Source organism: Harpia harpyja (genome assembly GCF_026419915.1).
Source record: "Harpia harpyja isolate bHarHar1 chromosome 27 unlocalized genomic scaffold, bHarHar1 primary haplotype SUPER_27_unloc_3, whole genome shotgun sequence".
Lineage (NCBI taxonomy): Eukaryota > Metazoa > Chordata > Aves > Accipitriformes > Accipitridae > Harpia > Harpia harpyja.
In genome coordinates, this window is record NW_026293181.1 from 1 (window position 1) to 24,129 (window position 24,129).

The window sequence follows — 24,129 nt, forward strand, 5'->3', positions numbered from 1 at the left end:
CAGCCTTGCGCAACCCCTGTGCCCCCCTCTCTGCCCCTGTGCACACCCCCACGTGCCCCGAGCACCCTTGGGTGCCCGTGTCCAGCCCCGCAGTCCCCTGGGCGCCCTGTGAGCACCCGCACGTGCCCTTGTGCACCCCCCCATGAGTCTCCGGACACCCCTGTACCCCCTCCCGCACGCCCATGCACCCCCATACACCCTCCTGCTCCCTCCCTCAGCCCCGTGCACCCCCGTGCACCCCGTACCCCTTCCTGCACCCCTCTGCGCCCTTTCCCGTGCCTGTGCACCTTCCTGCACGCTCCTGCGCGCCCTCCCGCAGCCCCTTACCCCTTCCTGCACCCCCACGCACCCCTGCGCACCCTCTCGCATCCCTGCGCACCCTCCCGCAGCCCCTTACCCCTTCGCGCGCCCTCCCGCCCACCCACGCGCCCCCGCGCGCCCTCCCGCGCCCTCCCGGGGCCCGGCGCGCCCTCTCACCGTCGCAGCCGCGCTGCACGTGGCCCACGCGGTGCAGCGCATCAGCCAGCAGGTCGGGCAGGCGGCCGTTGAGGTCGAGGGAGGCCAGGCAGCCCTGGAAGCCCCCGCGCGAGGCCACCAGCTTGGGCAGCCGCCCCAGCAGCCCCTTGCTGACGCCCCCGATGTACAGCTCCCCTGGGGGCGGGGGGTGGCGTCACCCGCGGGTGACCCCCCGTGGGCCTCCCGTCCCGCGGGTGTCCGTGCCCCCCCCGCGTACGCACCCCTGCGGGCGCCTCGTCGCGGGCGCCCCTCCACGGTGCCCGCCCGTCGGCGTCTGCCCCGTGCGTCCCGCGCTGTGGGTACCCCCCCTCCCCACGCGTGCTCCCCTACGGGTGACCCCCGCCACGTGTGCCTCCCTCGCGTGTCCCCCCCCACCCCGCCGCCGCCCTGCTCACCCTTGAGGTCGAGGTTGCGGGCGCCCTGGCCGTGCTGGGTGACGGGGCGCCCGTCCACCCGCAGCCCGTGCAGGGTGCCCCCCTCCCGGGCCACCGACACCTCGTGCCAGCGCCCGTCGTGCAGCGGCTGCTCCGAGTTCCCCTTCATCAGCGAGGGGCCGTCCCCCAGGTCGAAGACATAGTGGATGTACCTGGGGGGGCGGCGGGGGGCGGGGGCCTCAGCCGAGGGGGGCACCCCAGGTCAAAGACATGAGGCATGCACCTGGGGACAGGGGGCGTGGCCTCTGCCGGGGGCGTGGCCCGGGTTTAGGGGCGGGGCCTGAGCCGGGGGGCCACACCCCCCCAGGGCAAACGTACAGCGCAGGCACCTAGGGCCGGGGGCGTGGCCAAGGCCGGGGGAGGAGCCTGACACAAGAGGAGGAGCCTGAGCCAAAGGGGCCGCCCCCCCCGGGCAAACGCAGCGGATGGACCTGTGGCCAGGGGGCGTGGCCAGGGCCGGGGAGGAGCCTGGCAAAAGGGGAGGGGCCTGAGCTAAGGGGGCTGCCCCCCCAAGTCAACTGTATAAGGGATGCACCGGCAGCCAGGAGGCGCGGCCTGAGCTGGGGGGTGTGGTCAAATCGGGGAGGAGCCTGAGCCAAGGGGGAGGGGTCTCACCCAAGGGGAGGAGCCTGAGACAGTTGGGAGGGGCCTCAGGAGTAGGGGGCGGGGACTGGTCCAGTGGGCCAGGGCCTAAGGCTTGGTGGGCACCACGGGGTGGGGGGTCCCCGAAGTCCCCGGGGGGGGGGGGGGGGCGCTACGGGGTCCCCGGGGGGTTCAGGGGGTTCTCCGAGATCCGCAGGACCCCCTGAGGCCCCCAGGACGCCCCTGAGGCCCCCAGGGGGTCCCCAAGCTCCGCGGAGGTTCAGGGGGTCCCCGAGGTCCGCAGGACCCGCCGGCCGCCCCCCCCCGGGGGTGCGCCCTCACCCCTTAACGAGCTCGACGACGAGGAAGTCGTTGCCGTTGCCGCTGTTGAAGAGGATGAGGCCGTCGGGCGCCGTGGTCTTGAACTGGAAGAAGAGGTGCATGGAGGCGTAGGCCTGCAGCGTGGCCAGCGCCACGTAGGAGCCGCGACCGCGGAAGGCCACCGGGTCGGCCACGATGGTCCGGCGGCCGAAGCGGGCGTTGAGCTCGCAGGAGCTGATGTCCCCGTTCTTGCAGAGGTCCAGGTAGGGCAGCCCGTTGAAGAGGAGCCCGCTCAAGTGGCCCAAGAAGTTGGAGGGCACCACGGCCAGGAAGCGCCGCTCCGTCACGATGCCCGTCTCGATGTTGTGGAACTCCAGGCGGGTGTGGGCGCCCGACATCTGCCCTGCGGGGCGGGGGGGCGGGCAGGGCTGGTGGGCGTCCCCGGGCACCCGCCGCCCCGCGCGCCGCGTCCCCACGGGTCTGCGCGCCCATCGCCGCCCGTCCCCCCCCCCGCGCCCGCGCGCCCCCCGGCCCCGCGCCCTCGGCCCCGCGCGCGGGCACCTTCGACGGTGACGTTGTCGACGGAGAGCTGGAGGCTGCGCCCGCGCCGCACCACCCGCACCGTGTGCCACTCGTTGTCGTCCAGCTTCTGCCCCGCGAAGAGGGTCTCGGGGCCCTTGCCTGGGGGGCGGGGGTCAGCCGGGCCACGCCGCGACACCGGGCACGGCCGGGCGACGCCACGCCGGCACGCGCAGCCAGGTGACACCACGCGCGCGTCCGCAAACGCCTCGTGCGAGCGCACGCGCTCGCCCCTGCGAACGGCGTGCACGCACGCAGCCCCGCGAGCGAGCGCCGTGCACGCGCGTGCGCTCCCCTAAATGCCGCGCACGCTCACCCCCTAAACGCTGTGCAACCCCCCCCCCCCCGCAAACGCCGCGCACACTCACCCCTAAAAACACGTGCACACGCTCGCTCCGGCAAACACCAGACACACACAGACTCGCCTAAACATTGTGCACACACCTGCAAACACCGTGCACAAACACACACCCCCTCTAGCGAACAGCATGCGAACGCGTGCGCTCCCCTAAATGTTGCACGTGTGCACACCTGCAAACACCACGCGCACACGCCTAAGCACTGCACGCTTGCACACCCCTAAACACTGTGCACGCTCCCCTACAAACTGTGCACACTCACACCCCTAAAACCCCCATGCACCCCCAAACACTGCGCACACACGCACCTGACCGGTGAGCACACCGACACACTCCTACAAACCTTGTGCACACACACTGAGCGTGCAAACGCCGTGCACGCACGCCCATGGCTGCAGACGTGGGGTGTGCATGCCCAGAACAGCACGTGCACACTCAGAGCCTGCACACGTGCACACACACCACATTGATCACACACACAGCCTGCAAGCACCGTGCATGCGTACGCGCAGCCCCCCTTGCACACACCCGTGTGCGTGCACACATGCCACCCCCCCCCCCAGCCCTGTGGGTGCCCACGCGTGCACCGGCCGGGGGACACGGGGACACGCTGGGGACACGGGGACGGGGAGGGAAATGGGGGGGGGGGTGTGCATGCAGGGTGAGTGTGTGTGCACACGTGTGTCCATGCACAGCTGCTGCATGTGTCTATGCACAGCTGCAGTGTGTGTGTGAACACGTGTCTGCACGTGTGTGCATAGCTCCAGTGTGTGTGCTTATGTGTATGCGCACAGCTGTAGCATGTATGCACGTGTGTATGTGTGTCAGCGCACAGCTACGAAGCATGTGCGCATGTGTGTGTCCCTGCACATCTGCAGGGTGCATGCACGCACGTGTGTGTACGTGTCTGTATACATGTGTGTGTACCTATGCAGGGCTGCAGAGCGTGTACGTGCACCGTTACAGCATGTGTGCACTCGTGTGCCCGTGCACGGCTGCAGAACACGGGCACGTGTGTGTGCATGCGTGTGCATGCCTGCAGCCCGTGTGCATGTCCCTGTGTGTACGTGTGTGGCACGTGCAAGCACCCGTGTGCTCCTGCTCACCCCCCCCCCCAGGACCCCTCCCCTTGGGCAGGAGACCCCTGGACACCTGGGTCCCCGGGGGGGGGGACACACACACATGACACCTGGGTCCCCGGGGGGGGGGGAGGCGGACGCCTGGGTCCTTGGGGCGGGGGGGGGGCAGTCGGACGGGGCCACCCTCGTGTACAGGGACCCCTTGCACAGGGACCCCCCCACTCACCTGCATCTGCAGCTGGCTGTCGCACGCCAGGTCTGGGCACATGTGTCACACACACGTGTGCATCCCACCCCTCCCCCCCATGCACACGTGTGTGTGCTCGTGACACCCCCACCTCCCAGCACAGCCACTGTGCACGCCAGCGAGTGTGAAACGCTAGGCCTTGCACACACGTGTGCGTTTGTGCGCCCCCAGCCCCTGCACACGTGTGTGACAGCAGCCGCTGCCCGTGTCCCTGCCCTGCCCCCATGTCACGTCCCTGACACACGCGTGTGCCCCCTGGGGGGCGGGGCTGAGCCTTACCTGCACACGCGGGGCCTCGTGCGCCTGCACGCACGTGTGCCCCACCCTGCACACGTGTCCTGGTGTGACCCTGGGCACGTCCAGTGAACCCAGGCATCCGCGGGGGGCATGACCAGACCCCCCCGAGGGGACCCAGGCGTCTGGGGTGGGGGGGTCAGACCCTACAGGGGACCCAGGCGTCCGGGGTGGGGGGGACCCAGGCATCGGGAGGGGGGGGAGTGGGGGGGGGCGCACACTTACTGGGGTGGCAGCCCACGCGCACGCAGTCTGGGGAGAGAAGAGAGCAGGATCAGGCCCTTCGGAGCCGCAGCCGGTGTCACCGCCCCGGGGACGAGGGGGGGCGGCCGGGACAGGCGGCGCGAGGTGCCAGCGGGGACGGGACTGGGATGGGACTGGGATGGGGACTGGGACGGGACTGGATTGGATGGGGACAGGGATGGGGATGGGAATGGGATTGGACTGGGATGGGGACTGGGCTGGGGACAGGATAAAGATGGTGACTGGGGCTGGACGAGGAGAGGACAGGGCTGGGATGGGACTGGGATTGGATGGGATTGGATTGATTGGGATGGGGCTGGGATTGGATGGGATTGGGATGGGGACTGGGATGGGGCTGGGATGGGGCTGGGATTGGATGGGATTGGATGGATTGGGATGGGGACTGGGATGGGGCTGGGATGGGGCTGGGATTGGATCGATTGGGATGGGGACTGGGATGGGGCTGGGATGAGGCGGGGATTGGACTGGGATGGGGATGGAACCGGGATGGGGACAGGATAAAGATGGTGACTGGGACTGGATAAGGAGAGGACGGGGCTGGGATGGGACTGGGATTGGATGGGATTGGATTGATTGGGATGGGGCTGGGATTGGATGGGATTGGGATGGGGACTGGGATGGGGCTGGGATGGGGCTGGGATTGGATGGGATTGGATTGATTGGGATGGGGACTGGGATGGGGCTGGGATGAGGCGGGGATTGGACTGGGATGGGGATGGAACCGGGATGGGGACAGGATAAAGATGGTGACTGGGACTGGATAAGGAGAGGACGGGGCTGGGATGGGACTGGGATTGGATGGGATCGGATTGATTGGGATGGGGCTGGGATTGGATGGGATTGGATTGATTGGGATGGGGACTGGGATGGGGATGGGGATGGAACTGGGGTGGGGCTGGGATGGGACTGGGATTGGATGGGATCGGATTGATTGGGATGGGGACTGGGATGGGGATGGAACTGGGATTGCACTGGGATGGGGACAGGACAAAGATGGTGACTGGGACTGGATGAGAAGAGGACAGGGCTGGGATGGGGACCAGTACAGGAACAGGATGGGGACCAGGACTGGGACTGGGATGAGATGGGATGGGGACGGGCACCTGGACCCTGCAGCCCTGTGCCGGGGGGTTTCAGGGGTCTTGGGGCGCGGAGGGGGCAGAGGCACCTCGCAGGGGGATCCCGGCCACCGCGCGGGGCCCAGCCCGGGGGGGGGGGCGCGGGGGATCCCAGGGGATCCAGGGGGATCCGAGGGGATCAGGCGCCCCAGGGCTGGGCCCCCCCTCGTCAACCGCTGCAGGGCGGCGGGGGGCAAACGCGCCGGGACCCGGGGGGGGGGGGGGGGGGCCCCGATGCCATGGTGGGGTCCCCAACCCTGCAGGGGGGCTGCAGCCCCGTGGGGGGGGGTCCCCAGTGCTGTGGGGCTGCAGGGGGGATCCCCAACCCCCTGGGGGCTCCCCAATACCATGGGGGGGGTCCCCGACCCTACAGAGGACCCGCAGCCCCATGGGGGTGTCCCCCCCCCCAAATGTATGGGGCTGCAGGGGGATCCCCCACCCTGAGGGGATCCCCGATCCCTTGGGGGGATTCCCCAACCCCTCTGGGGGGTCCTGGCGCTGTGCCCCAAGTGGCAGCGGGGGGGGTCACGAAGGCTCCTAAACCCAGGGAGGGGGGGGACACCCGACGGGGAGCCGAGGGGGACGTGGGTGCCCGAGTCGGCTCCGGTGACGTCCCCGCAGAGGTGCCGTTTTGGGGTCCCGGGGTACTTGGGTTTGGGGGGGCTTCAACAGCGCCGCGGGGCTCGGGTGTGATTTTAGGGACCTGGGCACGATTCTGGGGCCACAGGCATCGTTTTGGGGACCAATCTGGGGCCAGGAGCACTGGCTCGAGCACCGTTTTGGGGACAGTTTTGGGGTCTCAGGCTCAACTCGAGCATCACTTCGGGGACTGTTCTGGGGACCTGGGCGCTATTTTGAGGTCTCAGGCTCCGACTTGAACATCACCTCGGGGACCATTTCGGGGGTCACGAGAACCGACTCGGGCACCGTTTTGGGGAGCTGAGCACCATCTTCGGGGACCGTTTCGGGGACCTGAGCACCCCGGGGCGGGGGGGTGTCGGGGGGGCTCACCCAGGTTGACGGTGAGCTTCATGCGCCCCCCGTCCAGCTCGAGGCGCAGGGTATCGGCCCGACTGGCGGGAGGTGGTGGCCAGGACGAGGCCGTAGGCGCGGGGGGACATGAAGCGCAGGGCCACGTCCTCCGCCTCCGTCTGCGCCGCCCCCGGCACCAGGATCTTCAGGTACATGCTGCCATCGTAGCTCAGCACCGCCGCCTCTGCGGGGGGACCCCCCCGTCACCGCCGACCCGGGTGTTCGGAGGAGGGGGGGGACCCTCCCATCATCTTAGACCTGGGCATTCAGGGGGGACCCCCTGGCACCGCGGACCCCCGGGCATCCGGGTACCCCCATCTCCAGGGAACCCAGGCACGGAGGTGCCCCCCACCCCAGGGGACCCGGGCACATGGGTGCTCCCCCCCTCCCCAGGGGACCCCCACGCATCCGGGTGGCCCCCTTTCCCAGGGGATCCATGCTTCTGGGTGCCCCCCTTCCCCAGGGCCACCCCCTCTGGGGCACCTGGGGAGGCACCCAAGCATCTGGGGGGGACCCCAGGCATCCGGGGGGGGGACTCCCTCCCCCAAGGTTGCCCCTCTAACCCCGTGGGGGACCCAGGCATGCTGGGTACCCCCTTCCCCAAGAAGACATCTGGGTACCCCCTTCCCCAAGGGTCCCAGACATCCTGGTACCCCCCCCTTTCCCGGGGCCACCCCCCAAGGTCGGGGGGGGGGGGGGGGCTGCCACCCACCGGTCTCGCAGCGGGGTCCCAGGTAGCCGGTGCCGAGGCAGTCGCAGATGAAGCGGTTCCAGCCCTCGCGGCAGAGCCCCCCGTTGCGGCAGGGCCCGCTGGCGCAGTGCCGGGGGGGCTCGCGGGCGCAGAAGGGGGTGACCCCCGGGGCGGCCTGAGCCTCCGCCAGCCGTCGCACGTCGCGGCTGCGGCCGTCGACGAAGAGGTCGCGGACGCAGCCCACGTAGCCGTAGCGCAGAAAGGCCGTCCAGAGCTCGGGGGGCAGCGGGGGGCCCGGCCGCCCCTCGGGGAGCCCCCCCAGGTAAAGCTCCGAGTCCAGGTCCAGCACCTCGCTCTCGCCGCTCGCCAGGAAAGGGGTGCTGCGGCTGTTCACCGACACCGAGCCTGGGGGGGGGGACATGACGGGGGGGGGTGGCGTCGGGGGACACGGTGGGGATGCGGGGGTGCAGGGGGTGCACGGCGCCACGGGGGGATGACGGGGACACACGGCGCCGCGGGGGCTCCAGGGCCACCCTGCGCACACCCACCCCGCTCCGTGCACGGACCCACGGTCACCGACGCCTTGGCACGCGTGCAAAGTGCCCTCGCACGCGCTCCTTTGCGCCCACCACCCCTCTGTGCACCGACACCCTTGCGCGCCTGCAAACCCTCTGCGCACGCCCACCACCTACGCCCTTGCACACGTGCAAACCCTCCGCGCACACGGCCCCTTTGCACGCGCCACCTCTCCACACGCAGCCGCCCTTCGCACGCGCGCAGACCCCCGTGCACGCGCCCTGCTCGCGCCGTCCGCCCTCTCCACGCGCAAACGCCCTCGCAGCCGTGCAAAACCTCCCGCGAACGCGACCTTCGCACCCACCCCCTCTCCGCACGCCACCACCCTCGCACGCCGGCAAACTCCCTTCGCGCCCGCGCCCTCGCACGCCCCTTCGCGCCCTCGCACGCCGGCAAACCCTCCCCGCGCGCGCCCCTCGCCCCCGCCTCGCCGTGCGCCACCGCCCTCACGCCTCACCTTTCCTGCCGTCCCGTTGCACGTCCACGTGGCACCACTCGCCGTCGGTGACCTTGCGGGCGCTGGCGCGCACCTTGATGCCGCCGGAGCCCATGTCCAGCAGCAGGTAGAGGTGCCCGTCCAGCAGCTCCAGGGCGAAGTAGTCGGGCCGGGGGTGGCCGGGCCCCTGCGGCCGCCCCTGCCCGAAGAGCAGGAGCCCGTTGGCTTCGGTGGTTCGGAAGTCGAAGGAGACGGAGCCGGCACGTGCCGCCCGCCACGCCGGCAGCGCCAGGAAAGCCTGCGGCGTCCCAAAGGTGACGGGCTCCAGGGCGGCCACGGCCTCGCAGCGGAAGAGCAGGGCCCCGTGCAGCGTCACCCGCCCGTCGCCCTCCTGCGCCAGGCGCGACAGCTCCAGCTTGAAGTCGTTGTTCTTGTAGACCACCTGGGGGGCGGGGGGGACACACGCGTGTCCCACCGGCGTCCCCTGTCCCCGTGCGCCCTGTATCCCTCTGCACCCCGTGTCCCCGTGCACCCCATGTCCCCATGCACCCCATGTCCCTCTGCACCCCGTGTCCCCGTGCTCCCCGCGCACCCCGGTGCTCCACATCCCTGTGTCCCCCCACGCATGCCACGTCCCCGTGCGCCCCACGCGCCCTTTGTCCCTCTGCAACCCACATCCCCGTGCACCCCATGCATGTGTGTCCCCATGCACCCTTTGTCCCTCTACACCCCTGTCCCCATGCACCCCCAGCATGGGCCCCTCTGCACCCCATGTCTCCGTGCACCCCAGTGCTCCATATCCGTGTGTCCCCGTGCACTCCACAGCCCTGTGCACCCCATGTCCCCGTGCACCCCATGTCCTTCTGCACCCCTGTCCCTGTGCACCCCAGTGCTCCACATCCCTGTGATCCCACGCATGCCATGTCCCTGTGTCCCCGTGCACCCCACGTCCCCGTGCACCCCGTGTGCCCTTTATCCCTCTGCACCCCACGTCCCCGTGCACCCCATGCACCCTGGTGCTCCACATCCCTGTGTCCCCCCACGCATGCCATGTCCCTGTGTCCCCGTGCACCCCGTATCCCCGTGCACCCCACGTCCCCGTGCACCCCCTGCACCCTTTATCCCTCTGCACCCCACGTCCCCGTGCACCCCCTGCACCCCGGTGCTCCACATCCCTGTCCCCCCACGCATGCCATGTCCCTGTGTCCCCGTGCACCCCACAGCCCTGTGCACCCCACGTCCCCGTGCACCGTGCACCCTTTATCCCTCTGCACCCCACGTCCCCGTGCACCCCAGTGCTCCACACCCCTGTGTCCCCCCATGCATGCCACGTCCCCGTGCACCCCTGTGCACCCTGTATCCCTCTGCACCCCATGTCCCCGTGCACCCCGGTGCTCCACATCCCTGTGTCCCCCCATGCATGCCACGTCCCCGTGCACCCCTGTGCACCCTGTATCCCTCTGCACCCCATGTCCCCGTGCACCCCGGTGCTCCACACCCCTGTGTCCCCCCATGCATGCCACGTCCCCGTGCACCCCTGTGCACCCTGTATCCCCATGCAGCCCACGTCCCCGTGCACCCCGGTGCTCCACATCCCTGTGTCCCCCCACGCATGCCATGTCCCCGTGTCCCCGTGCACCCCACGTCCCCATGCACCCCGTGCGCCCTTTATCCCTCTGCACCCCACGTCCCCGTGCACCCCGGTGCTCCACATCCCTCTGTCCCCCCACGCATGCCACGTCCCCGTGCGCCCCACACGCCCTTTGTCCCTCCGCACCCCGCATCCCCGTGCACCCCACGTCCCCGTGTCCCCCCCCCGTCCCCGTCCCGGCGCTCACGTCCTTGAGGCAGCCCATGAAGTTGTTGCTGACGGGGGAGCCGGGGAGGTCGGCGGTGTTGGGGGACCCCCCCACGTAGAAGAAGTCGTCGGAGCCCAGCATGGTGTAGTCCTCCTGCGTGTACCCCGTCGTCGTCAGGATCCCGTCCACCGAGATCGTCACCTGCGGCACGAGCGCGCCCGGCCTCAGCGGGGGCCCCCGCCCGCCCGCCGCAGCCATTTCTGTGTCTGGGGGGGGGGACGGGGGACGGACCCCAAAAGGGGTGGGGGATGGGGACGGGGGGTGGTACACGGGAGGCTGGGGGTGATGGGGGTGGGGGGTGATGGGGCGGCCATGGGGATGTGGGGGGCAACGGGGGCAATAGGGGTGATGGGGGACTAAGGGGACAGTGGGGACATGGGGGGCAGTGGGGGGGGAATGAGGGTGTGGGGGGGTGATGGGGGACAATGGTGTTGCGATGCTGGGGGGGGGGGGCTGGGGGATTTCAGGGGGCACCTGGGGGGCAGGGGCAGCTTGGGGGGCCAACGACAGGGGGTCTCGAAGGGGGGGGGGGGTGTTCCAAGGGTTCCCCTGGCCACAGATATGGGACCCCAGGTGGGTGCGGGGGGGGGCTGGGGACCCCCCAGCTCCTGCCTCCCCCAGGGGACCCAGGCATCCAGGTACCCCCTCCCTGCCCTTGCCCTTCCTCGGGGGGGGACCCAGGCATCCGGGCCCAGCCGGGCCCTATCTGGGCTAATTAGGTCTCAATAGCAGCAGCTGCTAATGAGGAGGCACCCCCCCACACCCCCCCCAGCTGCTGGTGATTTGGAGTGGGGGGATCCCAGACACCCGGGTGCTCTGCTGGTGTCCAACCCCCCCCAAAGTGCCCCTGGGGGGACCCAGGTGTCCGGGGACCCCCCCAAGGACCCCCCCGGGTGTCTGTGGGGAGGGGGCGACAATGGGGACGGGGTGACAAAAATGGGGATGGGGTGACAATGGGGACGGGGGTGACAATGGGGACACGGGGACAATGGGGACACGGGGACAATGGGGACACGGGGACAATGGGGCCGGGGTGATGAGGGGGGCGGTGGGGGACAAGGTGAGGAGGAGCGGGAGGGGCCGGGGCGTGGCAGGGTGACACCGGGGGGTGACACCGGGAGGGTTGGATTAGTAACGAGTTTTGGGGGTCCTCAGACAGAACCAAGCTCAGACAGAAAAATGGCTGTTAGTGGGGCTCAGCGCGCGCGAGGGGGCGTGCGAGGGCGTGCGCGGCGTGCGAGGGCGTGCGAGGGCGTGTGAGGAGCCATGCACGCGGGCGTGCGGGGACAGCGGGGACAGCGGGAGCACCGGGGCCCCGGGAGGGAGGGGGGCAGCCCCATGCGCAGCTTGCACACACGTGTGAGTACGCACACACCCCCACACGGGCTGTGAGCATGTGATGCACGCTCATGCACGCACGCACACACACACACCCCCCGGCTGGGCTTGCACTGATGCATACCTGCACACGCACACTTGCACGTCCCAATGTGACCCTCGCACAAATGCACACGCACACACCCAGCATTGGCACTGCACCGATGCACACTCAACCCCAGCCCAGACCCTGCACCAATGCACACCTGTGCACAAGTGCACACCTCAGCCCAGACCTCACACTGGTGCAGAGGCACCTTGCACCAGTGCACACTCGCCCACACGCACACAAGGCTCCTGACCTTGCACCAGGGTGCACCAGGGCACACCTCTGCACACACACACACCCTGCACAGACCTTGCACCAACGCACACCCGTGCATGCACATAGACCCCACACGGACCTTGCACCAACGCACACCCATGCATGCACACACACCCTGCACAGATCTTGCACCTACACACCCATCCTGTGCCTTGCACCAACGCACACTCGTGCACATCCCCCCCCCCCATGCACCTTGCACGCCAGCACCCATCCTGCAGCGGTGCTGGCCCCGGTGCTCCGCCAGCAGCACCCATGGGTGGGGGACGGGGGGGGCGGGGGGAGGAGGAGGAGGAGGAGGAAGGCTGGGGGGGACACAGTGTTAGTGAGCCATGCGGGGCCGTGCGAAGGCGTGCAAAGCTGTGCGAGGGCTCCGGCGCAGGCAGCGGGGCCCGATCCCTGCGGGGGCGGAGGGGGGGGCAGGGGGGGTGGGGGTGGCCCCGCTGCCTGCGCTGGGGGGGGGGGGGGCGGCAGCTGCCCACGGGCTTGTCCTGAAAACGCCGTTTCCGTCCTCGATTCGGGGAGGGGGCACCCCAAAAAAAAAAGTCACCCGCCCCCCCATGACACACACCCCCCGAGTCTGGGGTTTGGGGTGAAACCGGCTGGTTTTGGGATCGGGGAGCCGAGGCCTGGCTGCCTGCAAAGGGGAGGGGGCATCAAAAGGCCCAAAATGCCAAAAAAATGCCCAAAAATGTGGGGTTTGGGACCTCACGTCAACCCTGTCAATGGAAAAGCAGCCCCCGCCAATCCCAGATGGGGTTTGGGGTGAAACCGGTTGGTTTTGGGATCAGGGAGCCGAGGCCTGGCTGCCTGCAAAGGGGGGTGGGGCATCAAATGGACAAAAATCCAAAGAAATTGCCCCAAAATGGGGGTTGGTTCCCCACATCATCCCCTGTTGAGTAAAACAGCCCTCCCTGGCCAGGATTTCGGGGGAAAACCGGCTGTTTTTCACATCAGGGAGCTGAGGCTCGGCTGCACACAGCGGGGTTTATCAAATTGCCCAAAACCCCAAGAACTCACCCTAAAAGGTGGGGCTTGGGACCCCCATCACCCCCCCGAGAAAAAACATCCCTCCCTGAACGGGCTTTTTGGGGGGAAACTGGCTGGTTTTGGCATTGGGGAGCCAAGACCTAGCTGCATAAGGGGGGGGTAGTATAAAATTGCCCCAAATTCTAAGAAATCACCCCCAAAAGTGGGGCTTGGGACCCCACATCAACCCTCTGGGGAAAAACAGCCCCCCCCCGGGCAGGATTTTGGGGGGGAAACCAGCTGGTTTTGGCATCAGGGAGCCGAGGCTCGGCCGCACACGGTGGGTGGGATAAAATTGCCCAAAATCCCAAGAATTCGCCCCGAAAGGTGGGTTCTGGGGGGGGGGCCCACGGCGAAGCCAAGGAGTAACAATTAGAGTGATAACTACCAGGTAATGCAGTTTGTTTACCATAGCGTGTCCGATCCCTGCGTGCTGGGGGGCGCCGGGGGGGGGGGAAGAGCAAAAAAAAGGACAAAACACAACAAAAAATGACATTTTCCGCCGGGCGAGGCGTTTTTGGGGCATTTTAAGGGGGTTTTTTGAAGGTTTTTTCGGGGGGGGCCCCCCCAGGATTAGTTGGGGGGCAGGGAGGTTAGTGGGGGGGGGGCCCCGGCGGCGGTAAGCGTGTTAGTCGCACGCGCACACACAGAGGGGGAGGGGCGTTGCACGAGGGGGTGGAGGGGGTCGTTGCACGAGGGGGGGGTCGTTGCACGAGGGGGGTGGTTGCGCGGGGGGGGCTGTGCCCACCTTTGGGGGAGAGAAGCAGAGAGTCGTTAGAGGGGGTGGGGGGCACGGACACCCCCTCCCCCGCCGCACCCATCGCCCCCCACCCGTCACCCCGTGAGGCAGCGGGGGGACCCAGGGTCTGGGGAGCCCAGTTCGAGGGGGACAAAGGGACCAGTGCTCCCAGTTGGGGAGCAGACCTCAGCACCCAGTGCTCCCAGTAAGAGAGCACACCCCGGAGTCCAGTGCTCCCAGCTGGGTAGCTGACCAAGGCACCCAGTGCTCCCAGTTGGGGAGCAAACCCTGGCATCAAGTACTCCCAGTTGGGTACTGCACCAAGGTTCCCAGTGCTCCCAGTTGGGTAGCTGACCAAGGTGCCCAATGATCCCAGTGCTCCCAGTTGGGTAGTTGACCAGCACGCCCAGTGATCCCAGTTGGGTAGCTGACCAAGCTGCTCAGCGCTCCCAGTGCTTCCAGTTGGGTAGCTGACCAAGGCGCCCACTGCTCCCAGTGCTCCCAGTTGGGAAGCTGACCAAGGCACCCATTGCTCCCAGTGCTCCCAGTTGGGTAGTTGACCAACACGCCCACTGCTCCCAGTTCGGTAGCTGACGAAGGTGCCCAGTGCTCCTAGTTGGGTACTGGACCAAAGCGCCCAGCGCTCCCAGTGCTCCCGCTTGAGTAGCTGACCAAGGTGCCCACTGCTCCCAGTTGGGTGGTTAACCAAGACACCCAGTGCTCCCACTGCTCCCAGTTGGGTAGCTGACCAAGGTGCCCAGTGCTCCCAGTTGGGTACTGGACCAAGGCGCTCAGTGCTCCCAGTTGGGTGTCTGACAAAGGTGCCCAGTGCTCCCAGTTGGGTAGCTGACCAAGGCAGCCACTGTTCCCAGTGCTCTCAGTGGGGTAGCTGAGCAAAGCACCCAGTGCTCCCAGTGCTCCCAGTTAGGTACTGCACCAAGGCACCCAGTGCTCCCATTTGGGTACTGGACCAAGGCGCCCAGTACTCCCAGTTGGGTAGCTGACCAAGACAACCAGTGCTCGCAGCACTCCCAGTTGGGTAGCTGACCAAGGCACCCACTTCTCCCAGTTGGGTAGCTGACCAAGGCGTCCAGTGCTCCCAGTGCTCCCAGTTGGGTAGCTGACCAAGGTGCCCAGTGCTCCCAGTTGGGTAGCTGACCAAGGCGCCCAGTGTTCCCAGCTGGGTACTGGACCAAGGCACCCAGCGCTCCCAGTGCTCCCAGCTGGGCACCAGACCAAGGCGCCCAGCGCTCCCAGTTGGTTAGCTGACCAAGGCACCCACTTCTCCCAGTTGGGTAGCTGACCAAGGCGCCCAGTGTTCCCAGTGCTCCCAGCTGGGTAGCTGACCAAGGCGCCCAGTGCTCCCAGTTGGGTAGCACACCAAGGTGCCCACTGATCCCAGTTGGGTATCTGATCAAGGTGCCCACTGCTCCCAGTGCTCCCAGTTGGGTAGCTGACCAAGGCACCCACTGCTCCCAGTTGGGTATCTGACCAAGGCACGCACTGCTCCCAGTGGTCCCAGTTGAGTACTGGACCAAGGTGCCCAGTGCTCCCAGTTGAGTATCTGACCAAGGCTCCCAGCACTCCCAGTTGGGTAGCTGACCAAGGTGCCTGGTGCTGCCAGTGCTCCCAGTTGGGTAGCTGACTAATGCAACCAGTGGCCCAGTTGGTTGTCTGACCAAGGCGCCCAGTGCTCCCAGTTGGGTAGCTGACCAAGGTGCTCAGTGCTCCCAGCTGGGTAGCTGACCAGGGCAACCAGTGCTCCCAGTTGGGTAGCTGACCAAGGCGCCTGGTGCTCCCAGCGCTCCCAGTTGGGGAGCTGACCAAGGCACCCAGTGCTCCCAGTTGGGTAGCTGACCAAGGTGCCCAGTGCTCCCAGTGCTCCCAGTTGGGTAGTTGTCCAAGGTGCCTAGTGCTCCTAGTGCTCCCAGTTGGGTAGCTGACCAAGGTGCCCAGTGCTCCCAGTGCTCCCAGTTGGGTAGTTGTCCAAGGCGCCTAGTGCTCCTAGTGCTCCCAGTTGGATAGCCGACCAAGGTGCTCAGCGCTCCCAGTGCTCCCAGCTGGGCACCAGACAAAGGCGTCCAGCGCTCCCAGTTGGGTAGCCGACCAAGGCGCCCAGTGCTCCCAGTTGGGCAGCTGACCAAGGTGCTCAGTGCTCCCAGTGCTCCCAGTTGGGTAGCTGACCAAGGCGCCCAGTGCTCCCAGCTGGGTCGCTGACCAAGGTGCCCCACTGCTCCCAGTGCTTCCAGTTGGGTAGCCGACCAAGGCGAGCAGTGCTCCCAGTGCTCCCAGCTGGGTACTGGACCAAGGCGCCCAGCGCTCCCAGTGCTCCCAGTTGGGTAGCCGACCAAGGTGCTCAGCGCTCCCAGCGCTCCCAGTTGGGTAGCCGACCAGGGCGCCCAGCACTCCCAGTTGGGTCGCTGAACAAGGTGCCCAGTGCTCCCATTTGGGTAGCTGACCAAGGCGCCCAGTGCTCCCAGTTGGGTAGCTGACCAAGGCGCCCAGTGCTCCCAGTTGGGTAGCTGACCAAGGTGCCCAGTGCTCCCAGTTGGGTAGCTGACCAAGGCACCCAGTGCTCCCAGTTGGGTCGCTGACCAAGGCGCCCCACTGCTCCCAGTGCTTCCAGTTGGGTAGCCGACCAAGGCGACCAGTGCTCCCAGTGCTCCCAGCTGGGTACTGGACCAAGGCGCCCAGCGCTCCCAGTGCTCCCAGTTGGGCAGCTGACCAAGGTGCTCAGCGCTCCCAGTGCTCCCAGTTGGGTAGCTGACCAAGGCGCCCAGTGCTCCCAGTTGGGTCGCTGACCAAGGCGCCCAGTGCTCCCAGTTGGGTAGCTGACCAAGGTGCTCAGTGCTCCCAGTGCTCCCAGTTGGGTAGCCAACCAAGGTGCTCAGCACTCCCAGTGCTCCCAGCTGGGCACCGGACCAAGGCGCCCAGCACTCCCAGTGCTCCCAGTTGGGTAGCCGACCAAGGTGCTCAGCGCTCCCAGCGCTCCCAGTTGGGTAGCCAACCAAGGCGCCCAGCGCTCCCAGTGCTCCCAGTTGGGTAGCCGACCAGGGCGCCCAGCACTCCCAGTTGGGTCGCTGAACAAGGTGCCCAGTGCTCCCATGTGGGTAGCTGACCAAGGCGCCCAGTGCTCCCAGTTGGGTAGCTGACCAAGGTGCCCAGTGCTCCCAGTTGGGTCGCTGACCAAGGCGCCCAGTGCTCCCAGTTGGGTAGCTGACCAAGGCGCCCAGTGCTCCCAGTTGGGTCGCTGACCAAGGCGCCCAGTGCTCCCATTTGGGTAGCTGACCAAGGTGCTCAGTGCTCCCAGTGCTCCCAGTTGGGTAGCCGACCAAGGTGCTCAGCGCTCCCAGCGCTCCCAGTTGGGTAGCCAACCAAGGCGCCCAGCGCTCCCAGTGCTCCCAGTTGGGTAGCCGACCAGGGCGCCCAGCACTCCCAGTTGGGTCGCTGAACAAGGTGCCCAGTGCTCCCATTTGGGTAGCTGAACAAGGTGCCCAGTGCTCCCAGTTGGGTAGCTGACCAAGGCGCCCAGTGCTCCCAGTTGGGTCGCTGACCAAGGCGCCCAGTGCTCCCAGTTGGGTAGCTGACCAAGGCGCCCAGTGCTCCCAGTTGGGTAGCTGACCCAGGCGCCCAGTGCTCCCAGTTGGGTAGCTGACCAAGGCGCCCAGTGCTCCCAGTTGGGTCGCTGACCAAGGCGCCCAGCGCTCCCAGTGCTCCCAGCTGGGCACCGGACCAAGGCGCCCAGTGCTCCCGGCCGGGGCGAGCCCCCCCCGCCGCGGCGGCCCCCCCGTCCCTACCTGTCGCAGGTTGCGGGTGACGCGGATGTCGTGCCAGTCGTTGTCGTTGAACTTGCCGTTGACGGGCTCCACCAGCGCCTCGAAGGCGCCGGAGCCCAGGTTGATGACGAGCCAGACGGCGCCGCTCTTCAGCGAGAGGTTGACGTAGTCGGCCGACTTGCCGGTGTGCAGCAGCAGCCCGTTGCGCTGCAGCGTGCGGAAGGAGAGCGTCAGCTCGTCCGTGCTGCTCTGGATGGGGTTGTGGGACAGGTCGTAGCAGAAGAACTCGTTGCCTTTGAAGGTGGCCACGTATTCCTCCCGGCCTGCGGGGAGCGCGCGTCAGCGAGGGCGGCCCGCAGCCGGCCGCCACGGGCATCGCGACGGGGACCTCGCATGGGCGCCTCGCCTGGGGACCTTGCGACGGGGACTTGCGACGGGGACTTTGCAGCGGGGACCTTGCGTGGGGATTTTGCAACAGGGAGTTTGCAATGGGGTCTTGCAACGGGGACTTGCAACGGGGACTTGCAACAAGGACTTTGCAACAAGGGACCTGTCACGGGGACCTTGCAACGGGGACTTTGCAATGGGGACCTTGCAACAGAGTCTTGCAACAGGGCCTCGCGTGGAGACCTTGTCATGGGGACTTTGCGACAGGGACTTTGCAACGGGGTCTTGCAACGGGGACCTTGCAACAAGGACTTTGCAACGGGGACTTTGCATGGGGATTTTGCAACAGGGATCTTGCAATGGGATCTTGCTTGGGGACCTTGTCATGGGGACTTTGCAACACGGACTTTGCAACGGGGTCTTGCAATGGGGACCTTGCAACGGGGACTTGCAACAAGGACTTTGCAACACGGGACCTGGCACGGGGACTTTCCAATGGGGACCTTGCAACAGAGCCTCGCGTGGGGACCTTGTCGTGGGGACTTTGTGACAGGGACTTTGCAACGGGGTCCTGCAATGGGGACTTTGCAACGGGCACCTTGCAACAAGGACTTTGCAGCAAGGGACCTGGCACGGGGACCTTGCGTGAGGATTTTGCAACGGGGATCTTGCAATGGGGACATTGCAGTGAGGACTTTGCAATGGGACCTCACATGGGGACCTTGTTGTGGGGACTTTGCAACAAGGACCTTGCAACGAGGAACTTGCACAGGGACCTTGCACCAAGGACATTGCATCAGGGACCTTGCAGGGGGACCCTGCATGAGGATTTTGCAACAGGGATCTTGCAACAGAGTCTTGCTTGAGGACCTTGTCATGGGGACTTTGCAACAGGGACTTTGCAATGGGACCTCACATGGGGACCTTGCAACGGGGACCTTGCAACGGGGACCTTGCAACAGGGTCTTGCAACTAGGACACTGCAACTAGGACTTTGCTGGCACGGGGACCTTGCGCGAGGATTTTGCAACGGGGATCTTGCAACAGAGTCTTACAACAGGGCCTCGCGTGGGGACCTTGTCATGGGGACCTTGCAACGGGGACTTTGCAATGGGGATCCTGCACCACGACCTCGCACCAGGGACTTTGCAATGGGATCTTGCATCAGGAGCTTTGCACTGGGGTCCCTTGCACGGGGACCTTGCAACGGCGTCTTGCACCAGGGTCTCATGCCGGGACCTCGCACCAGGACGTTGCACCGCAGGGGGATACGGCCGGGTGCGCGCAGCCTGGGCGTGCGAGGGCTGGGCATGTAGCGCAAGGCTGCGGCCGCTCGCCTGTATTTGCGCCTCCGCGTGCGCGGTGCGCGGCGCCTTTGCACGCTCAGGGCGCGCGAGGGCCGCGCCCGCCGAGGGCGGCCGCCTCCGCGTGCGCCCTGCCTGCACGCGCGCGTGCGACGTTCACGCTCGAGGGCGCGACGGCGGCCCGGGGCCGGACGCCTGGGCTCCTTGGGTGGGGGCGGGGGTCCCGGGGGGGGGACCCGGGCGCGCGGGGGGGGTCGCGCCGGCACTGACCTTTCGCTGCCTGCTGGATCTCGCCGGCGCCGCGGCCGGGCCCCCCCTCGGCGACCTCGGCGGGCCCTGGGGGAGGGGGCGGCGTTAGGGGGACGCACGCGCGGGCGCGCGCAGGCGTGGGCGCGCCCGCCCTCGCACGGGCGCGTGCGAAGGGACGCGCCCGCGCGCCGCCCGGGGGCTCCGTGCGAGGGCGGCCTCGGTCCTCGTGCGAGGGGGGCACTCGCACGCTCCCGCGGGCGCCCGTGCAAGGAGGCCCTCCACGTGCAAGGGGGCGCGCTTGCACGCTCACCTGGTCCTCGTGCAAGGAGCTGCCCCTCCCCCTCCCCTGCCCCCTCCCCTCCCCCCGTCCCCGTGCGAGGTGGCCGCCCCTCCCCCCCCGTGTCGCACGAGCCACAGACACGATGTGGGGGAGGGGATGGGGGGTGGGGCGTGACGATGACGATGACGATGACGACGAGCGTGATCTCGGTGATGGGGGGACGATGCTGACGGTGATGACGATGATGACGGTGGGGGGGGGAGGGGCCCGACGGCGGCACGCGGGGGGAGGGGCGCGTCATTACCTTGGCCGGTGACTCGCAGGTGGGCGGGACCTTGGGGGGGCGGAGCCAAAGCAAAACAACAACGGAAAGCGAAAGTGGTGGAAGAAAGGGAAAGTGATGGAGGAAAAGAAAGCGAAAGCGGTCAGAGAGAGCGAAAGTGATTTGGAAAACGGGGGAGGGCGGCGCGGAATTAAAAGGCAAAAATAATAGGAGAAAGTGAAAGTCATGGGAAAAAGCCAGAGCGATTAAAAAACCAGGAAAAGTGATAAAAGAAAGTAAAAAAGCATTAAAGAAAGGAGAAAGGGGAAAGAGGTGAAGTCACCAGAGAAAGCGGAAAAGGCACAAAAGAGCCAGAAGGGTAAAAAAGTACAAAACGGTTGAAAGCGGCCGAGGGGAAACAAGCCAAAAGAATCACAGGAAGAAAAAAGTAAAAAGAGCCAAAGAAAGGAAATCAGCAAAAAAGCGAGAAGAGTCCACGGAAGGGAAAGCGATCGGCAGATGGAGAAAGTGAAAGTCAGAACAAAAAGGCAGCAGGGCGAAGAGAGGAAAAGCGACAATAAAAGAAAACACAATTTTCAAAGGGAAAAAAAATCCAAAAGAATAAAAGCAGTCGCCAAAGGACCCAAAAGAACCCCAAAAGCAGCGGGGGGAGGGGAGAGAAGAGGCGTCACCGCGGGCCCCGTCACAACTTAAAGCGCTTTAACTTGTGACGGCATCGGGCGATGCCGGGGGGGGCGGGGGGGGACACGGGGGGCGGGGACAGGCGGGGCGGGGGAGGGGGCCGCGCCGGCAGCGCCGCCCCTCCCCCACCCGCCGCCTTCCCGCGGGTTTTTCCCCTTTTCGTGGTCGGGGGGAAAAGCCGGGGGGGGAGGGGATGGAGACACGGGGGGGGCGCCCCCTCGCGCGGGGACCCCACCCCCCCCCCGGGACCCGGGCGCCCGCGGGGGTCGCGGGGAGCGTCAGCGGCGGGGGGCTAACGAGGGCCTCGTGCCCCTTGCACGCCCCGCCGCGGGGCACGGCCCTCGTGCGCGGCACGGCCCTCGCGCAGCCGCGTGCGCCGCACGCCCCTCGTGCGCCGCACCGGCCCTGCCCCTTGCACGCCCCTCGTGCGCCGCACCGGCCCTGCTCCTTGCACGCCCCTCGTGCGATGCACTGACCCTGCCCCTTGCACGCCCCTCGTGCGCCGCACCGGTCCTGCCCCTTGCATGCCCCTCGTGCGCCGCACCGGTCCTGCTCCTTGCACGCCCCTCGTGCGCCGCACCGGCCCTGCTCCTTGCACGCCCCTCGTGCGATGCACTGACCCTGCCCCTTGCACGCCCCTCGTGTGCCGCACCGGCCCTGCTCGTTGCACGCCCCTCGTGCACCGCACCGGTCCTGCCCCTTGCACGCCCCTCGTGCGATGCACTGACCCTGCTCCTTGCACGCCCCTCGTGGGATGCACCGGCCCTGCTCCTTGCACGCCCCTCGTGCACCGCACCGGTCCTGCTCCTTGCACGCCCCTCGTGCGATGCACTGACCCTGCTCCTTGCACGCCCCTCGTGCGCCGCACCGGTCCTGCCCCTTGCACGCCCCTCGTGCGCCGCACCGGCCCTGCTCCTTGCACGCCCCTCGTGCGATGCACTGACCCTGCCCCTTGCACGCCCCTCGTGCGCCGCACCGGTCCTGCCCCTTGCACGCCCCTCGTGCGCTGCACCGGCCCTGCTCCTTGCACGCCCCTCGTGCGATGCACTGACCCTGCCCCTTGCACGCCCCTCGTGCGCCGCACCGGTCCTGCCCCTTGCACGCCCCTCGTGCGATGCACTGACCCTGCCCCTTGCACGCCCCTCGTGCGCCGCACCGGCCCTGCTCCTTGCACGCCCCTCGTGCGCCGCACCGGTCCTGCTCCTTGCACGCCCCTCGTGCGCCGCACCGGCCCTGCTCCTTGCACGCCCCTCGTGCGATGCACTGACCCTGCCCCTTGCACGCCCCTCGTGTGCCGCACCGGCCCTGCTCGTTGCACGCCCCTCGTGCACCGCACCGGTCCTGCCCCTTGCACGCCCCTCGTGCGATGCACTGACCCTGCTCCTTGCACGCCCCTCGTGGGATGCACCGGCCCTGCTCCTTGCACGCCCCTCGTGCACCGCACCGGTCCTGCTCCTTGCACGCCCCTCGTGCGATGCACTGACCCTGCTCCTTGCACGCCCCTCGTGCGCCGCACCGGTCCTGCCCCTTGCACGCCCCTCGTGCGCCGCACCGGCCCTGCTCCTTGCACGCCCCTCGTGCGATGCACTGACCCTGCCCCTTGCACGCCCCTCGTGCGCCGCACCGGTCCTGCCCCTTGCACGCCCCTCGTGCGCTGCACCGGCCCTGCTCCTTGCACGCCCCTCGTGCGATGCACTGACCCTGCCCCTTGCACGCCCCTCGTGCGCCGCACCGGTCCTGCCCCTTGCACGCCCCTCGTGCGATGCACTGACCCTGCCCCTTGCACGCCCCTCGTGCGCCGCACCGGTCCTGCCCCTTGCACGCCCCTCGTGCGCCGCACCGGCCCTGCTCCTTGCACGCCCCTCGTGCGATGCACTGACCCTGCCCCTTGCACGCCCCTCGTGCGCCGCACCGGTCCTGCCCCTTGCACGCCCCTCGTGCGCCGCACCGGCCCTGCTCCTTGCACGCCCCTCGTGCGATGCACTGACCCTGCCCCTTGCACGCCCCTCGTGCGCCGCACCGGTCCTGCCCCTTGCACGCCCCTCGTGCGCCGCACCGGCCCTGCTCCTTGCACGCCCCTCGTGCGATGCACCGACCCTGCCCCTTGCACGCCCCTCGTGCGCCGCACCGGTCCTGCCCCTTGCACGCCCCTCGTGCGCCGCACCGGCCCTGCTCCTTGCACGCCCCTCGTGCGCCGCACCGGCCCTGCCCCTTGCACGCCCCTCGTGCGCCGCACCGGCCCTGCTCCTTGCACGCCCCTCGTGCGATGCACCGACCCTGCCCCTTGCACGCCCCTCGTGCGCCGCACCGGTCCTGCCCCTTGCACGCCCCTCGTGCGATGCACTGACCCTGCCCCTTGCACGCCCCTCGTGCGCCGCACCGGTCCTGCCCCTTGCACGCCCCTCGTGCGCCGCACCGGCCCTGCTCCTTGCACGCCCCTCTTGCGCCGCACCGGCCCTGCCCCTTGCACGCCCCTCGTGCGATGCACTGACCCTGCTCCTTGCACGCCCCTCGTGGGATGCACCGGCCCTGCTCCTTGCACGCCCCTCGTGCGCCGCACCGGTCCTGCCCCTTGCACGCCCCTCGTGTGCCGCACCGGCCCTGCTCCTTGCACGCCCCTCGTGCGATGCACCGACCCTGCCCCTTGCACGCCCCTCGTGCGCCGCACCAGTCCTGCCCCTTGCACGCCCCTCGTGCGCCGCACCGGCCCTGCTCCTTGCACGCCCCTCGTGCGATGCACTGACCCTGCCCCTTGCACGCCCCTCGTGCGCCGCACCGGTCCTGCCCCTTGCACGCCCCTCGTGCGCTGCACCGGCCCTGCTCCTTGCACGCCCCTCGTGCGATGCACTGACCCTGCCCCTTGCACGCCCCTCGTGCGCCGCACCGGTCCTGCCCCTTGCACGCCCCTCGTGTGCCGCACCGGCCCTGCTCCTTGCACGCCCCTCGTGCGCCGCACCGGTCCTGCCCCTTGCACGCCCCTCGTGCGATGCACTGACCCTGCTCCTTGCACGCCCCTCGTGGGATGCACCGGCCCTGCTCCTTGCACGCCCCTCGTGCACCGCACCGGTCCTGCTCCTTGCACGCCCCTCGTGCGATGCACTGACCCTGCTCCTTGCACGCCCCCTCGTGCGCCGCACCGGTCCTGCCCCTTGCACGCCCCTCGTGCGCCGCACCGGCCCTGCTCCTTGCACGCCCCTCGTGCGATGCACTGACCCTGCCCCTTGCACACCCATCGCGCCAGCCCTGCTCCTTGCACACCCCTTGTGCGCTGCACCGGCCCTGCTCCTTGCACGCCCTTCATGTGCCGCACCG

The 24,129-nt window shown here is 68.0% G+C and overlaps 1 protein-coding gene across 1 annotated transcript in view; it reads right to left on the reverse strand.

The window, feature by feature from the left end:
* Positions 1-397: 397 nt before the first annotated feature.
* The window catches only part of LOC128138047 (neurexin-2-like), a gene marked incomplete at its 3' end in the record, with an annotated part of 29,726 nt that continues 5,994 nt past the window's right edge, over positions 398-24,129 (reverse strand). Inside the window, 14 exon segments of the mRNA XM_052779331.1 lie at positions 398-651; positions 912-1,102; positions 1,875-2,256; positions 2,415-2,534; positions 4,637-4,663; positions 6,805-6,862; positions 6,864-7,009; positions 7,538-7,921; positions 8,550-8,970; positions 10,367-10,528; positions 13,528-13,551; positions 17,655-17,956; positions 19,595-19,660; positions 20,158-20,187. Of these exon segments, the coding sequence (XP_052635291.1) occupies positions 398-651; positions 912-1,102; positions 1,875-2,256; positions 2,415-2,534; positions 4,637-4,663; positions 6,805-6,862; positions 6,864-7,009; positions 7,538-7,921; positions 8,550-8,970; positions 10,367-10,528; positions 13,528-13,551; positions 17,655-17,956; positions 19,595-19,660; positions 20,158-20,187 (2,567 nt within the window).